Raw genomic sequence first — 18756 nt, forward strand, 5'->3', positions numbered from 1 at the left:
CAGCTAGGTGTATTTTATAAAGTATGCCTAAATCTAGGCATACTTTATAGAATAAGCCTAAATTTTCATGCTGTTTATAGAATACGCCGAGAACCCATCCATGTAACTAAATTTAGTCTCAGGCAGTTGCGCCAAGTAAAACTTGGTATAAATGCAGATTACACACGGACGGGGTATATTTTATAACTACACGCATAGATTTTAGAAATGCCCATTACCCACCCACGGCCACACCCCCTTTTCAACTCTGACTTAGAACTTCCGCACATCACGTTATAGAATACATTTAGTTCTGAATGTAAATTCTAATGCCAATTAGTGTCAATAATTGCTTAAGTGGCAATTGTCAGCACTGATTGGCTTATTAACTAGTTAAATTGTGTGTGCAAATCCAGAATATATATAGAATCCCGGGGACTGTGTGTAAGTTGATGAGATTCCTCCATTGATTGTAAAGTGGCAGCTCCCGTTGACCATGCCAGCATTTGTACTCCCACAGGTAATTTAGATAAGGCTCTAAGGGGTCCTTTTACTAAGCCGTGGTAAAAAAAAGTGGCCTGCGGTAGTGTGACCACGCCTTTTGGGTGTGCGCTGGGCCATTTTTGTTTACCATGTCTAGGAAAAAGGCCTTTTTTTAAGGGGCCAGAAAATGGACGTGCACTAAAATTGAAACCGGCACATGTCCATTTTTGGCCTGACACCTTACCGCCACCCACTGACCCTAGCGGTGAGGTCTCACTCGCTACCTGCACAGTAAGCATGTGTGCGCCAACTGCTGTTTACCACCACGTAAGCGGCCCAAGGTAGAAAACAGAAAATTATTTTCTACCGCGGGATTAAGCGCGCACCACATTCGGAATTACTGCATGGCTCACGCGCTAGCCAGACAGTAGTGCTAATTTGGCGTCTGCTGTACACGCATAGGCCCTCCCACACCTTTACAAGAGGGTTCCTAAGTTGGCAGATCCTTTCCTAAGATACCACCAAAACTGAGCCTGTCCCAATCTAGATATCTCAGTTGTGATCGCTACATTCTATGTAAGAATTATAGTGTCTGTGCCAGAGGCGGGACTGGTGGTTGGGAGGCAGGGATAGTGCTGGGCAGACTTATACGGTCTGTGCCAGAGCCGGTGGTGGGAGGCGGGGATAGTGCTGACCAGACTTATACGGTCTGTGCCCTGAAGAGGACAGGTACAAATCAAAGTAGGATATACACAAAAAGTAGCACATATGAGTTTATCTTGTTGGGCAGACTGGATGGACTGTGCAGGTCTTTTTCTGCCGTCATCTACTATGTTACTATGGGGCTCCACAAGTTAAAACAGTTTTGATTATGTGCTTGAAATACCACTTATCGAGAAGGGTCTTATGCAATAGGCTCACCAAAACATTCAATTTTTTTTAAATACTTTACATTAAAAATCTTGGGTTCTTCAGTCACTTAACATGGAGGGAGAAAAAAAAAAGCATGACGTGTACAAACTCCTGTATATCTCAGGCAATATTTCATAAGAACAATTTTCAAAAGGCATTTGCCCAGTTAGACTTCCCTAGTTCCCTTACACAGTTAAAAGTACTACACACGTGCTCTCACAACAAGTGTATATTTTAACCAGACTCTAAAAAGAGGCATTTGGGGCACACAGGTTAGGTCAGGGGAAGAAAAGCAACACACACTTGGTTTTCAGACACATGTGCACCATTTTACAACTGATCAGCCGCCCACAGAAAGCGCAGTTGCAAATGTTAAGTACAGGGCCGTGCCAATACGGTAAGCGGGGTAAGCATGGCAGGGGGCGCCGTCCTTTGGGGGGCGCCGCCGCACCATGCTTACCTCGCCCTCCTGCTCCCGCAAGAAGATCCCTTTCCTTTTTTTTTCTTTTAATTTTACCTCCGTCCGGCAGCGCAGCGTCAGTGAAGGAGGCGGCGCTCCCGACGTGTCTACTGTCTAGCCTTCCCCTTCGCTTATGTTCCGCCTTCTTCTGACGGGTGGCCTGGCATTTGAGTACCGGCACCTTTTTCGTTAGAAAAAATGCACTGGTTCAGTCTGATTATACCTGGTATAATCAGGCCAGGCTGCAATATTAACGATAGCTTCTGATTGGGTTTGCAGGTATTAATCAGGGGAAATTGTCTGAAACACTTGATTTCCGTAAGGAAAAAAAATGCTTTCAACCATCATCGTTATCAGGGCTTTTTTTTTTTTTGAGGGGGTACTGAGTACCGGCACCTTTTCCATTGTCTGCTAAAATTGATCCATGGTCCCTACGTTTTAATGAAAGAGCTCAAGCTCTACACACCAATTCTGCCTTTAGTCATAGATTCTGTGACTGGTTGCAGGGGGCCTCGCTATTCTGGGGTGGGTCCCTCAGTGATCACCTCACTAATCGCTACCATCATCTGCATTAGACGTAGTGCTAATTCATCACTTGCATCTTCATCTGCCTTATTATTGTCATGCTGTCCAGTTACAGAGAAGGCTTTTGCAAAGTTGGACTCATTTATCTGTTGTTGTTCTAATTTTCATCGGGTGGCAAACTCTGTTTGAATATCTTCAATAACCAATGCAAGAACATCAAATGTGTGGGAACCCTCAAGACCAGACAAACAGTCTTCCTCTCTAAAGAGTGTCAATCCAGTAGACAGCCACTCCAATGTAGAATTTTCCACCGGATGACCAGCAGTCTAATGTGATAGAGACATACGTCATCAAGAATTCTAACCAGTTTCAGCTTCTTCTCCGTTTCAAAGTAACCCAATCATCACTGTTCTGTTTGGCTGGAGACCAGTAACCAGTTCAACACAGGCAATTCCACTGAACAGCAAAATTTAAGATGAAATGATCCACTGTTTGTGTACTAAAGTTGGCAATAACATCCTGTTCCACGTTTTGCTGTTTTACTTCTTGGCTTACATCTTGCTTCCACTTTAAGCATCAGATGTGAATGAGTAAAAGTAGTAAAAATTGGGGAAATTACTTCAGTAAAAGTAAAAATGTTGACACAGCCCATTCACTTTAAGTAAGGCGCAGACACAGGAAAGTAAGAGGCCGGGGGTGGCGGTGGGCCTCGGCCTGAGTGAGGAGATGACTGTGGTGGCCCTGCCCCGGCTCTGTCTCTCGGCAGCCCTGGTTGTTCAAAATGGCTTCCTTCACTTAGCTACAGTAGAATTAGGACTTCTGTTCTTAGGTGTTCAAATATAAAATGTGGGTGTTTTGATAATTAGGTTGTTTTTCAGATAATCAGGTGGTTCTTTAAAGGTCAAAAATAAAATTAAAAAAAAAAATGTATCTGTGTTTTCATACCACTGGTACTATTGCTGGACACCTTTCCAGTGGAATCAAATATGCACACGTGTCACTTGGAAGTTGCCAGCACAGAAAATGTGTAAGACCTGAGTGGAGGATACAAGACAAGACAGGGAAGGAGTAAGAGAATACTAGGGGAAATAGTGGTTATCCAATAAGCACCTTTTTTTTTTTCTCTCATCACAGTTGTTTTATTGATGTTGGTTAAATTCAAAGTCAGACGCTTTAAGTGTAATACTTGACAGTGTATGACTACAAGCATCGTGGAAACTGCATTCTGCTTACCGTGGATTTATTGTCCTTGTTTGTCATACTCTGATAACATTCTTGATCGAGAGGAATGTTTTCAGAGGGGAACCATGTCCAGTTTAGGGTGAAACGGTCCTGGACAAGAACAAGACTGGATGGAGGCGGAAGATGTTCTGTTCACAGAAAAAGATCAAAAGGAAGTGGGCTTATTTCAATGAATGAGTACAAGAGGCAAACATTAAGGGCACCTTTTACCAAAACAGTGGTAAAAAGGGGCCTTAGTGTGCACTTAATACTTGGTTTCTCAAAGGCTCTTAACACAGTCCCAACTTAACAAAAGTAATATAAATCAACAAAATGGTGGACCGTTCGTTCACCGTGACGGGCAAGCCTCATTTATCACCGGGTAACATTGTTGAAAAACCTTTAGGTGATTAATATAATCATAGACAAAAAAAAATCCTTCCATCCAGATAAAGGGATTCAAAAATGGTATGTGTTTAAATGAAGTGATGCAGTGAGCCAAAGCTAAGTTCAGCCCTGCAACAGTTTCTAAGTTTATTGCCTGTCATCCAGTATAACATTTATTGCATTATTTAAACACTTACCATTTTTGAGTCACTTTATCTGGATGGAGAATTTGTTGATGATTATATTAACCACCTAAGGGTTTTTCAACGATGTTACCCGATGATAAATGAGACTCTCCCCCCCCCCCCCCCCCCAATCTGGCCTCATATAAATATAATTTCATGGTGAACGAACGGTCCACCATTTTGTTAATATATTACTTAGTGTGCCTTTATGCAGGTCTTTCCTGCACGCCAAGGCCATTTCTACCACCAAGGTAACATGGCAGAATTTCCTTTTTTTTTTGCATTAGATGGCCACACGGTCATTTTGCCATTAGCGAGTGGCCATTAAAACAGATTAGCATGTGAGCCCTTACTGCCCCCCCCCCCATTATGTAGGTGGTAAGGGCTCACGTACTAAACACGAACTAATCATTAGCACATGGCAATATAGCTGTGCTAATCAATTAGAACAGAACATGCCCACCGTCCACCTGCAGACATGCCCCCATTGCAAAAAAAAAATAAATTTTACTTCTTAGCACACGGGTAGCGCACGCACATCCCAAAATTACCATGGGATGCCTTAACGTGCCCCACGGTACACCACTGTTTTGCTGCGGTAAGCACGCATTAGTGCCTAGCGCAGCTTGGTAAAAGGGCCCCTAAGAATTCTAAATTGTATATTTACCAATCTTATCAGCTCATTAACCAGATTAGAATTAGGGAAATGCTTTCATTAAAAAAAAAAAAACCCACACAAACATGTACAACATTCCTTTATTTTTTTATGATTTTTAAAAAGAGAGCAAAACCCAATATATTTGTTTTAGCACCACTAAAATCATTTAGTGCGCATCAAACAAAATCACTAACTACCGCCCAGTAGCATCAATCCCACTGGTGGTCAAACTGATGGAAAGCATGGTAACCAAACAACTTACTGATTATATAAACAAATTCACAATATTACATGAATCACAATCAGGATTTCGCCCTCTCCATAGCACAGAAACAGTACTAATTACCCTCCTAGCCAAATTCAAGCAGGAAATAGCAACAGGCAAAAGCTCCAATTCGACATGTCCAGTGCGTTCGACATGGTAAACCAAAAATACTACTAAGACTCCTAGATTACTTCGGGATTGGCGGACACATACTTAGTTGTATCAAGGGTTTCCTAACCACTAGAACATATCAAGTGAAATCAAGCTCAAACATATCACCACCGTGGAAAGCAGAATGCGGAGTACCTCAAGGATCACCACTATCACCGATCCTTTTCAACCTAATGACCCCACTAGCCAAATCCTTATCCAACCAAGGCCTTAACCCTTTCATCTATGCAGATGTCACAATATACATTCCTAACAAACGTGATCTGACAGAAATCACCAACGAAATCAAGCTCAGCTTGAATATCATGGCCTCATGGGCAAATACATTTGAACTAAAACTCAACACAGAAAAAACACACTGTCTCATCCCAATACAATACAAACAAACCCACAAACATAAACACCCCAGATTACACCCTCCCTATCTCAGACAGCCTGAAAATTCTCGGTGTTACAATCGACCGTAACCTCACACTAGAGAACCAAATGAAATCTACAACAAAGAAAATGTTCCACTCAATGTGGAAACTCAAACGCATGAAACCACTCTTCCCGAGGGAAACATTTCGCAACTTGATACTATCAATGGTACTAAGCCATGTAGACTACTGCAATGGAATTTATGCGGGATGCAACGAACAAATTATAAAGAAACTTCAGACCGCTCAAAACACGGTAGCCAGGCTTATATTTGGAAAAACGTGATTCGAAAGCATCAAACCCCTCCAAGAAAAACCACACTGGCTCCCAATCAAAGAACGTATTGCTTTCAAAATCTGCACCCTGGTTCATAAAATTATCTACGGCGAAGCCCCAGGATACATGACAGACCTTAGACCTACCAACCGGAAACACAACAGGATCAACACAAACATACCTAAATCTTCACTACCCAAGCTGCAAAGGACTCAAATACAAATCAACCTATGCATCCAGCTTTTCCTACATAAGCACACAACTATGGAACACATTACCAAAAGCCGTGAAAACTTATGATCACCTAAACTTCCGGAAATCATTAAAAACTAACCTGTTCAAAAAGGCATACCCTACTGACCCAACCTAAATGCCTGTACCCTGCAACACAATGAAACCAAAGCTCATAATGGACGTATAATAGCTCTTCCTCTCTAAGATTCCCTAATGTGTCTAAGCACACGAACTTTATTCTACCACAACGTTACTGTATTTGTTCATACCGGAATTGGTGAACGCCTTTACGGTACTATGTAAGCCACATTGAGCCTACAAATGGGTGGGAAAATGTGGGATACAAATGTAACAAATAAAATAAATAAATACTCCTGGATTCTATATAGCGCGAATTCTATAACAATCGCGTAACCTAACAAGCTAATGAGCGCTGATAACTGCGCTTAACAAGCAATAATGAGCACTAACTGTCACTGATGAGAATTTAGGCACACAACTCACGCCAAACTTCTAACGTGCTGGCAAATGGATATTTCGTAGGCATTCTGAAATTTACATGCCTAGTTATAGAATATGGCCCAGTGCACCTGAAATTACACGCTGGGATTTACGCCACATTTTCATTGGTGTAAATGGATGCATGTAGATTTAGACACCGAAATATCAACTAACCTTATTCTTTAATCAGTGCCTAAATCTAGGTGCAGATTATAGAATACGATTAGTTGGCACTGATTTCAGCTCATTTTTCAGGCACCATATATAGAATCTCCACCAAAGGGGTAATTATATCAAGTGAGTGTTAATTTACACACTGATCATGTGTGTAAATGATTAGAACAAATGCTGCATACACAAGTAAATGCCAAAATTCTGTCTAAGCCAAATTAATCAATCACAGTGCTCAATTCTCATGAACACTCTTCAATCACAACTTGAGCTTCATTTTTTTTTTTTTAAGAATGAGAAATAAATGCTGTTTATCCTGAAGAGTTCATAAGGAGAAAACAATATCCCACTGAATCTCTTCACCGGTTCAATTCCAATCCATCTCATTTTGTCTTTCCATCCAGTTATTAATTATTCAGCTCTTCTATACCTCAATAGCCATCCTTCTGAAACTTCATTTGAGTCCTTGCCAGAGCCGGTGGTTGGGAGGCAGGGATAGTGCTGGGCAGACTTATACGGTCTGTGCCAGAGCCGGTTGGTGGGAGGCAGGGATAGTGCTGGGCAGACTTATACGGTCTGTGCCAGAGCCAGTGGTGGGAGGCGGGGCTGGTGGTTGGGAGGCGGGGATAGTGCTGGGCAGACTTATACGGTCTGTGCCAGAGCCAGTGGTGGGAGGCGGGGCTGGTGGTTGGGAGGCGGGGATAGTGCTGGGCAGACTTATACGGTCTGTGCCAGAGCCGGTGGTTGGGAGGTGGGGCTGGTGGTTGGGAGGCGGGGATAGTGCTGGGCAGACTTATACAATCTGTGCCAGAGCCGGTGGTGGGAGGCAGGGATAGTGCGGGGCAGCCTTATACAGTCTGTGCCAGAGCCGGTGGTGGGAGGTGGGGCTGGTGGTTGGGAGGCGTGGATAGTGCTGGGCAGACTTATACGGTCTGTGCCCTGAAGAGCACAGGTACAAGTCAAAGTAGGGTATACACAAAAAGTAGCACATATGAGTTATCTTGTTGGGCAGACTGGATGGACCGTGCAGGTCTTTTTCTGCCGTCATCTACTATGTTACTATTGCAATGTTCATCTGTCTTCAATTCACTACAAAAGTTTATGTTTAAATTCAACTAATCTTGTCTGTTCATATGCAGAATATGTGAAGAAATACAGAGTGATGCATTCGGGGTACAGAAATCTAAAGATGCTGCATGTAAGCAGAGGAGAGAGGCTGATGTACACAGATACTGAGTCACGCTAGACCCAGCCCTTTTTATAATCTGCATTGTCTCTGAAATGTATCCATTTTCCCTTTCTTAATATCCTGTTTAAACACATTTACGTGTTCATTGACATCTTTCATCACAATTTCAAAATATATATCTTCCCCTTTTAAGGCTTCTGTCTGAGTGTTAACAATAGCTTTACCACTATCTATCCTTTGTTTTGATGTTTCAATGAGCAGGATAATCCAGGGAACATTTAATGAGAGTAGACCACCATTTGTCCAGGCACGCAATAAAGCTATGAAGTAGTAAATTAACAAATTAGAGAAAATATTTCTTCACTCGATGTGTAATTAAACTCGAATTCGTTGCCAGAGAATGTGGTAAAAGCTGTTAGCTTAGTGGGGTTTAAAAAAAACCCGATTTGGATAACTTCCTAAAAGAAAAGTCCATAAGTCATTATTAAGAGAAAGGGACTTGATATACTGCTTTTCTGTGGTTTTTGCAACTATATTCAAGTGGTTTGTATATCATATATAGGTACTTATTTGCACCTGGGACTTGCTCTGAGTCACAAGGAGCTGAAATGAGAATTGAACGCAGTTCCCCAGAATCAAAGTCTACTTCACTAACCACTGGGCTACTCCCCCTCCAAGACGGACTTGGGGGAAAATCCACTGCTTATTTCTAGGATAAGCAGCATAAAATGAGCAGTGGAGGAGTGGCCTAGTGGTTAGAGTGGTGGACTTTGGTCCTGGGGAACTGGGTTTGATTCTCACTGCAGGCACAGGCAGCTCCTTGTGACTCTGGGCAAGTCACTTAACCCTTCATTGCCCCAGGTACAAATAAGTACCTAAGCCGTATTGAGCCTGCCATGAGTGGGAAAGCGCGGGGTACAAATAAAATGTATTGTACTGTTTTAGGATCTTGCCAGGTACTTGTAACCTGAATTGGCCACTGTTGGAAACAGGATGCTGGGCATGATGGACCTTTGGTCTCTCCCAGAATGACAACGCTTATGTTCTTACTAGTAAAAAAAGGCCCGTTTCTGACACAAATGAAACGGGTGCAAGGTTTACCTCGGAGTGTGTATGCGAGAGTGACTGTGTGTATGTGTGAGAGAGAGAGTGAGTCTGGGTGCGAGTGTGTCTGTGAGAGAGAGAGTGTGTGCATGAGAATGAGAGTGTGTGCAAGTGCATATGTGAGACACAGTGTGAGAGAGAGTGTTTCACACAGATACAGTGTGTGCGAGAGTGTGTGAGACATAGACTCTCTGTGAGACTGAGTGCATGAGACCAAGAGAGTGTGTGAGTGACTGTGTGACACAGAGAGTGAATGTGATAGTGTGAGACAGAGTGTGTGAGAGCCAGTGTGTGAGAGTGAGAGAGAGAAAGACATTGACTGTGAGAGAGAGTGTGTGTGTGAGAGAGAGAGTGTGTGTGTGACAGAGATACCCCCCTCTCTGGTGTCAGCCCCCCCCCCCCCTCTCTCTCTGGTGTCTGAGCGTTACTGTGCAGGACGCTGAGCTCTGGCTGTGCTTCAAGGAACTGACCAATCCTATTTAATAGAATGCACCTTCAACATTCTGAAGCCGAGAAACCTCGTGTGGTTGGTCACTTCTGCTTGTGACGAACCTGGAAGTACATGATGTCAATTCAGGAGATGGATACAGAGAGCAGGAATGCCTCAGCCATGCAGTCAGCTTCAGAATGTTGGAGGTGCGTTTTATTATATAGGATATTAAAATGCCGAGGACTAAGGACTGATAATAAACTAGGCTCAACTGAAGCCAGGATTTTTTAGAAGCTGCCATAATTTGGGCTCCATGGACAAAGAAGAATTCAGTATCACCCTTAGGTTACATACTTCCAAGAGCAAAGAGAGAGAAATCCCACCTAACTGTAAACTTGCCAGACCTTGTAGAACCGGGGAGATTACCAACCTAAATAATTTAAATTTTCCCTACATTCAACTGCAAATGAATGGCTCCCAGTCAGAAAATTATGCAATAATTTTGGACACTTTAAGGATACAAAGATCTTTATGTCAGCAACATAAATGAAAGGCTGAAGACCAAAAGAACAAATCTTACTCTTACTGCCTGATGTTAAGAATGGGTGACAGAGAACTCCTAAGGGACACCCCATGTCAATAGCACAAATTTAGATTGCAGTTCCTGATGATAAACTACAAAAGATCTTGATAAGAACTCATGAAGCCAGGCCTAGACTTTCCCCCAAATGCCTAAGGAAGTCCATTCAGCAAAACTGCATCATTCATGGTGTCAAAAGTGGTGGAAATATTGGAGGAGAACTAGGAAATCTGACTTCCCTTGATCCTATGAATGCCACATATCATCCACAAGTGCTACCGGCACTGTCCCAGTACTGAACCCAAGTCAGCAAATGGAGTGGCCACAGACAACATTGCACAAGGTCAATTCACAAGGATGACTTTATTGGAATGGACACATCATAGATCATGTTTTGACACTTTGCCTGCATCAGGGGTCTACTACATATAAAAGCCAGTACTTTTAAAAACAAAATAATATACAAAAAATACACAGGTAAAAAAAAATGCATACATCAAAAGCTCCTACGAGGAGCCCCAATCCGAGATTGCAGCAGCTAGCTGATCTCTGACTGATGAGTCTCTATTACCTCGATTATTTTTCTTGATGGGGATAGGGAAGTGGAAGGCATGGCAATGCATGGTGGTTTCCAAGCCTGTAGCCCCTACCTCGACTAGCTTGATGGATCAATTTGTGCAGCGTGCTGGAGCTCAAGGTGAATGATCCAGAAGTACCCAGCTTTAGCATTGCCAACGGAGGGAGCAAGCAGCATGCCTATCGGAGAAGTTACTTTGAGTCTAGACCAGAAAGCGATTCTCCCACAGCCACAGGCTCAAAGCACCAACTTCTGTGCTGCCATATGTAAGCACAATATGGTCTGGGGAAGCAGAAACTCCAAGAGTCAGACAGCTAGAAAGCACAGTCCAGAAGGACTCAAGATATGTTTGGAGCATGTGACAGGGAGGAAATGGAACTGAAGACCTACTATTCTGCCACAAGTCTCAGATGGATCCTTGATCTTACAGACCCTTGAGAATGTTTCAGGCTTGATTATGCCCGATGTCTCCAATGAGGGATGAGACAGGAGCACAATATGGGAAGCTGTATCTGAGTTTACTGAATTACACAGAACTCGCATTAATTTGCTGACTCAAAAGTAAAAGTCTTAGTGGTTCAACATAGTATGGAAATGACTCAAGTGAAGGGGTAAATTAATAAATGTTGAACAGTTTATGGGTGTGGTTAAAGATCTGCAAGTTATTTTGGCAATGAAGTTTAACACTGAAAATTTGAAGAACTCTTTTCGGAGTTGTAATTTGCATTTACTGAATTTTCCAAGATTACCCACAGTATCAGAAATGGAAATGTTCAAGAAATCTCTTATGAACGTACTGAATGTTTCAGAAATGAATATTCTGCCTGTTGTGCAAATGTATTATTATGTACCAAATAAGAAGTGTGTTTTACATGATCAAAAATCTTGGAAATGGTTGATGTTGAAGTGGATAGATTGGACATCACATCGTTACTCAAAACCTCAGATTTTGAACAGTGTGCTTCAGCACCTTCAATGGCAATTCTTCTTTTACTTTCCGATCAGGAATGGCTTCTCAAGTTGTTCTCTAGTAAACAGGAAACTCCTGATGTGGTGAGAGAGCGCGTGCTAATTTTGCCATTGGTGCATGACCATTACACGTATTAGTGCATGAGCACTTACCAACACCTAGTTTATAAGCAGTAAGGGTTTAAGTGCTGATCAGTTAGCACAGGGCACAACAAAGTTTCTTAGGATCTAGGAGCCAGACTTGTAATGATTGGAATTTTTACTCATTTATGCACATTTATAAACTGCAGATTCATAATGTGCTCAAGATGACACACAGCAAGTTGTTTAACACAGTAGCAAGGAAGGAGCAGATAGGAAGCAACTGCTCTCCCCTTTGCCCACCATCTGGCAATGGAGAGGGGTTTTAGGCTGTGGTTGGTGGGGTAACAGGAGAGAAGCCAAAGCTGCAGCTACTAAGGGTGGGTGGGACAGTGCACCCACCCAAATACCCTGAAGAGCTGCAGCCTTAGGGGCCCTTTTACTAAGCCATGTAAGCATCTACGTGCCAAAATGCAGCTACTGCCCGACTACCGCGTGGGTCTTGCGGTAATTTCATTTTTGGCACGTGGTTGATACTCGCGGCCAAAACATAATTTTTAATTTCGGACGTGCGCCAAGTGGCATTTAACGCATGTAGGTCATTACCGCCCAGTTACTGCGTGAGACTTTACCACTAAGTCAATGGCTGGCGGTAAGGTCGCAGATCCAAAATGGACGCACAGCAATTTTGATTTTGCCGCACATCCATTTTTTGGCAAAAATTTAAGAAGCTTTTTTTACAGGCGCACTGAAAAATGGATCGGCAAGTGCCCAAAACCAGGGCCTACACTACCGCAAGCCATTTTTCAGCGCACCTTAGTAAAAGGACCCCTTAGTCTCTTTCCATTGATCACCTTCCCCCAGCCGCTGCAGTTTTAACCTTTCTCCACCGCTAGTCTCCTTCACTCCCAGCAAACACAGCCACTCGTCTACCCCAGCAGCAGCCTTGGTTCCAAGTATCCTCTTGATCAAGGTGGCTCTGTGTGGACTGCCTCTCCAGGGTGAATACCCCCAAGTTTTTCTCTCTCTCTTCATCACCCACCCCCCCCCCCCCCCCCCCTCAGTGTGCAATTTTTTTGCCTCCCTCCAGCACACATACACACACCATAGCTCTCTGCCTCCCCCTCCCCCCAGCATACAGACACACAGCACACAGGTACTAACTTTTCAGAATGATTGGGGTTGTTAAGCCCATCACAAATTATCCCTCCTTTCACAAAGTGAAGACATTTGCTCAGTATTGAGGGTGCTCAAGAACACACACTCCTAGTTCACTCTCTCTGCCCCCCCCCCCCCCCAGCCACACACACACATTCACAGATCTGACAACTGCCACCTCCTGTGGCATATACTCCTCCCCCACCCCTGGGTAGCTGTCTCCCAATGATGACCTCCCCCACCAAACTGAATTCTCAATACTGCTGTCCACCTGCATATACCTCCCCAGTTCATTTACACCAGTTCGCTTCACCCCTCCCCTCCCTCCAGTAGTGGACACCACACCAGTTCACTTCACGCCTCCCCTCCCTCCAGTAGTACGGGCACCACACTCAGTTCATGCGCCCCCCACCACCAGTAATACTAGAGAAACAAAAATGGAAATTCAAGGTATCAGAGATGCTCCATTTCTCTCTCCCATCCTCACATGCTGTATTGCCTCTGTCTCTTTCTCCCCATGCCATCCATCATCTGTCTCTCCACCCCCCATACAACAGTGCCCCCCCACTTGTCTGTCTGTCTCTCTCCCACACACCACTCAACATTGTCCCACTTGTCTGTCTGCCTTAACTTGCTGGTCCTCTGGCAATGAATTTAACAGAGGCAACAGGCAGCTGCCTCTGCTTTTTAACCACTAACTGGAATGAAAGTATAAAACGAGTAAGAGGGGCATTTTCAATATGGCATCTAAGTCCGACTAGGAAAGAAGGTCTTTTCTGAAAAAGTGAAAGTCTTTTTTTTTTTTTCTGAAAATACCATTTCAAACAAAGTTTTGTGCTTTATATAGTTTTGTTTTTTTCTTTTAACCATTTTCAGAAAAAAAAATGTCCACATGAAAAATGTAGGGGGGGGGGGTAATCAAGCCATTGGATGTAGCCAGCATATTTACTAGGCTGGTCCCCCAGACGTCCAAGGAAAGCAATGAAGAACCTTAAGGTATACAACTCCCATTGCTCCCTTATCTTGTCTGCTGAGCCCCCCAAAACCTACTACCCCCAACTGTACACCACTGCAATAGCCCTTATGGGTGAAGGGGGCATCTATATCTGGGTACAGTGGGTTTCTGGTGAATTTTAGAGGGCTCACAGTTTCCACCACAAGTAGGGGGAGGTATGAGCCTGGGTCCTCCTGTCTGCAGTGCACTGCACCCACCACTAGACTACACCAGAGACCTGCATGCTGCTGTAATGGACCTGAGTAGAACATCTGAGGCTGGCAAGTAATGTTTTTAATCACATTTTTGGGGGAGGTGGGAGGGGGTCAGTGACCTTGGGGGAGTAAGGGGAGGTCATCCCTGATTCTCTCCAGTGGTCATCTGGTCATTTAGGGCACCTTGTTGTGCCTTACTCATTATAAAAACAGGTCTAGCTCTAGCCCTGAAAGGTTTTGTTTTGTGCTATTATGGCTGAAAAATGTCCAAGTCTTAGGAATGCCCAAATCCTGCCCTTAACGTGCCCCAACACGCCCCCTTGAGATTTGGACGCACTGCAGATGAACAGCATAGAAAAATATCTGAAAAATAGGTTTCAAAAATACCAATTTTGACATTTTTGTGAGAAAAACATCTAAATGCTGCTTTATGCCACTTTTTAGATATTTTTCTTTTTCGAAAATGAAGCCCTAAGAGTATCAAACCATAATCTTATTGAATAAACCAGTCTTAACCTTCAATATTTTATATTTCTAAAAAATAGGGAAGCTGAAAAATTAAAGAAAAACTTTTACGTACCCTTTCTTTACACAATATAATTAAAGTTTTGTTAAAAGTGGGCTCAATGAATATAGTAGGTTTGTTTCTGATTTTGCATTACTCCATTTTTTAGCAATTTGTGTTGTCATGTTTTTAACACCTTCTCCAAAAACACGTTTTGAGAGTAAAATTTTTTGTGAAAGCTTTTTATATCTATTTTAAATATGTTGTGTTTTACTTTAAAAGTATTGATTTTATATATTTTTAAAAAATATGTACTAGATCTCTGACACATGCAAAGTGCCAAAAACACAGTCTATGTCACATCTGTTACAATAAAGTCATCCTTGTGAATTTGCCTACTATTGTCTGACTCACTCTATTTGCTGAATTTTGTGGTGTTCAGAATCCTCTCTTTTGGTTGGACTTTATTTGAAGGACAGTTATGGCCTTTAAATAGTGGGATGTGTTCAGTTTCACAGAACATTTGACTAGATTACTTCAAGACCCTCTTTTTGGAATGGAGGAATAGCCTAGTGGTTAGTGCAGTGGACTTTGATCTTGGGTTCAATTCCCACTGCAGCTCCTTGTGACCTTGGATAAGTCATTTAACCCTCCATTGCCCCACGTACCAAAGCTTAGATTGTCAGCCCTCTAGGGACAGAGAAAGTACCTGCATATAATGTGTACAGCACTGTGCGTGTCTAGTAGTGCTATAGAAATGATCAGTAGTAGTTTTTGAAGAGGAATCATATGCAAGCAAGTGGTTGGATCTTAAAAGAATTAAGTAATAAATGATCCAGGATGAACTTCACTATGCAACTTTACTGGAATATTGTAGAATTCAACTTATTCTGACAGGACCAAGTATACTTAAGGAAGCCAAGCTGATTTGTGATAATATCTTCTTTTCTTTTAAAAGAAAAGATGACATTCAGTTCTAAACAAATGCTGCTTATGATATTAATTGTGAAAACATCTACAAAGAAAGTAGATGGTTACAAAAAATTAGATTAACTGAAAAATTAAAAATGAAGACAGTTGATTTGACAAACTTCCAAGAGAATTTAATAAAACGAAAATAGAGGACTTCAGAAAAGAATTTAAAAGTTGACGCTTGAAAAATTTTAAAACCAGATGATGAAAAAAAGGTACCTGCACCCATGGTTTAAAGAGAGAAAATTTGTTTTAAAGAAGATTCTTTCAGTTGATGAGGTAGAACATAATGGGCTGAGAGAAGTGAAAATAATCATAATAAAAACACACGCATGAAGTAACTCCCATGATCTCTTCACATCCCTAGTGATGACTCCCAATAAGACACATACAGCACTAAGGGCCCTGTTTACTAAGCAATGCTAACAATTAAATTAGCCCTCAATGCGAAACCAGCTGTTCTGGGGGGGGGGGGGGGGGGGGGAGTCAGTACTTGGCCGGTTAAGTGCCGATATTCAGCACTTAACTGGTCAATGCAACCCCATAAGTAGGACCTCATAAAAGTCACTTCTATCTTTGTGGTTCACTGTAGCCAGTTAAGTGATAAGTATCACACTAAACTGGCTATGTTTGTGCTGCTTCCATATACCCGGAAATTCAATGCCAGAGCCCAGACATGGCCTGTCTTTGAATTTCCGGGGATAACACTTGTGGCAGTCAGCAAAATGATGATCGCTGCCAACTGAATATCAGGCCTATAATTTATACTGGCATATTCAGCAGCACTAGCTGTACATGTAGCACCACTGAATATAGGAATAATTTGAATTGTTTAGCTTAGAAGTTTTACATTATTCCATAGACATTTTTCTGAATATTGACCTGATTACTTTGTGGGTTCTGTGACATCCAGGCTAATATTTGAAAAATCTTAAGCTCAGCAGGATTCATGGAAAAGGAAATGGATTGAAGTGTTAGTCACCCATAGACATGCATTGGAGCCAGGAAATGCTGGCTGGCAGAAGTAGGAATCTGTGTGGTAAATTAAATTAGTTCATCTTATTGGGCAGACTGGATGGACCATAGAGGTCTTTATCTGCCGTCATTTACTATGTTACTATTTAAGGGTGTGCTAGCATTTTTAGCGCACGCTAAAGATTAGTGTGTGCTAAACGCTAAAGACACCCATAGGAATATATTGGTTTCTCTGGCGTTTAGCACATGTTAATTTTAGGCATGCGCTAAACACTAGCGCATCTTAGTAATCAGGGCCCTAAATGATTTTTTTAAATTAGATCAGAGTTGGCAGAAATATTTTGGGAAGAAGGGTTCAATGACAGACATGAATTTGAGAGGCAGAGTAGAATTCAATACGACAGAGAGAGGCAGAAGAAGATTTTGTTGTATACTTATAGCTATACATCTGTCAGATTAATTAGCACATACAAAATTGTTAAAAGGTTTTTTTCTTTGTACCTGCACAATGTACAGTGACTTCCAAACACTTGCATAATTTGTTGCTTTCTGCTAAACTTAAACAAAAACTACATTATTTTTCTAAAAGCATGATAAGCACATCTGATCTATCCTGTTGATATGCAGTTTTAAATCAATATATACTGAGATTTAGAAATTTGGGAAAAAAGGAAATCTAAGACCTATTTTAACCTAAGTAGAAATATGCGGCTATCGAGGTCCCTGTTTACAAAAGCGCGTAGTGATTTTAGTACGCACTAACCGTATAGACTCATATTCCTAGCACACACTAAAAACGCTAACACGCCTTTGTAAACAGGTCCCTAAAAGTTTAATAAAAAGCGACAATATACTATGCCATATTTTGTATTTGAATATTTTTACTGCTGTAATTGCCTATTGCTCGTGTTTGTTCTATTCTTACTGTACACTGCCTTTAGGGGACCTTTTACAAAGGCGTGCTGAAAAAATGGCCTGCGGCAGTGTAGACACGTGGTTTGGGCGCACGCAGAATCATTTTTCAGCGCACCTGTAAAAAAATGCCTTTTTAAAAATTCTTGACGAACATGAATGTGTGGCAAAATGAAAATTGCCGGGCGTCCATTTTTGGTCTGAGACCTTACCGCCAGCCACTGACCTAGCGGTAAGGTCTCATGTGGTAACCAGGCAGTAATGGTCTACATGTGTAGAATGAGGATTACCGCCCGTGCGCCAGAAAATAAAAATATTTTTAGTGGGCGTGTGTCAAAAATGAAATTACCGCAAGGGCCACGCGATAGCCGGGCGGAAACTCTAAACTGACGCGCGTTGGGCACGAGTAGGCACCTACGCAGCTTAGTAAAAGGGCACCCGAGTGAATGCCTTCAAAAAGGTGGTAAATAAAGCCTCATAAATAAATCAGTATATACAGTGGGGGAAATAAGTATTTGATCCCTTGCTGATTTTGTAAGTTTGCCCACTGACAAAGACATGAGCAGCCCATAATTGAAGGGTAGGTTATTGGTAACAGTGAGAGATAGCACATCACAAATTAAATCCGGAAAATCACATTGTGGAAAGTATATGAATTTATTTGCATTCTGCAGAGGGAAATAAGTATTTGATCCCCCACCAACCAGTAAGAGATCTGGCCCCTACAGACCAGGTAGATGCTCCAAATCAACTCGTTACCTGCATGACAGACAGCTGTCGGCAATGGTCACCTGTATGAAAGACACCTGTCCACAGACTCAGTGAATCAGTCAGACTCTAACCTCTACAAAATGGCCAAGAGCAAGGAGCTGTCTAAGGATGTCAGGGACAAGATCATACACCTGCACAAGGCTGGAATGGGCTACAAAACCATCAGTAAGACGCTGGGCGAGAAGGAGACAACTGTTGGTGCCATAGTAAGAAAATGGAAGAAGTACAAAATGACTGTCAATCGACAAAGATCTGGGGCTCCACGAAAAATCTCACCTCGTGGGATATCCTTGATCATGAGGAAGGTTAGAAATCAGCCTACAACTACAAGGGGGGAACTTGTCAATGATCTCAAGGCAGCTGGGACCACTGTCACCACGAAAACCATTGGTAACACATTACGACATAACGGATTGCAATCCTGCAGTGCCCGCAAGGTCCCCCTGCTCCGGAAGGCACATGTGACGGCCCGTCTG

At 42.4% G+C, this 18756-nt stretch overlaps 1 protein-coding gene across 2 annotated transcripts in view; it reads right to left on the reverse strand.

The window, feature by feature from the left end:
* The window catches only part of IL13RA1 (interleukin 13 receptor subunit alpha 1), a 120938-nt gene that overhangs the window by 97791 nt on the left and 4391 nt on the right, over positions 1 to 18756 (reverse strand). The window contains exon 2 of one of the 2 annotated variants that reach the window (XM_030209604.1): positions 3593 to 3729. The exons of the other annotated variant lie outside the window; for it this stretch is intronic. Within the exon in view, the coding sequence (XP_030065464.1) occupies positions 3593 to 3729 (137 nt within the window). The remainder of the gene's footprint in view (positions 1 to 3592; positions 3730 to 18756) is intronic. 2 annotated transcript variants of the gene reach the window in all.

The sequence above is a fragment of the Microcaecilia unicolor genome, chromosome 7 (assembly GCF_901765095.1).
Source record: "Microcaecilia unicolor chromosome 7, aMicUni1.1, whole genome shotgun sequence".
Taxonomy (NCBI): Eukaryota; Metazoa; Chordata; class Amphibia; order Gymnophiona; family Siphonopidae; genus Microcaecilia; species Microcaecilia unicolor.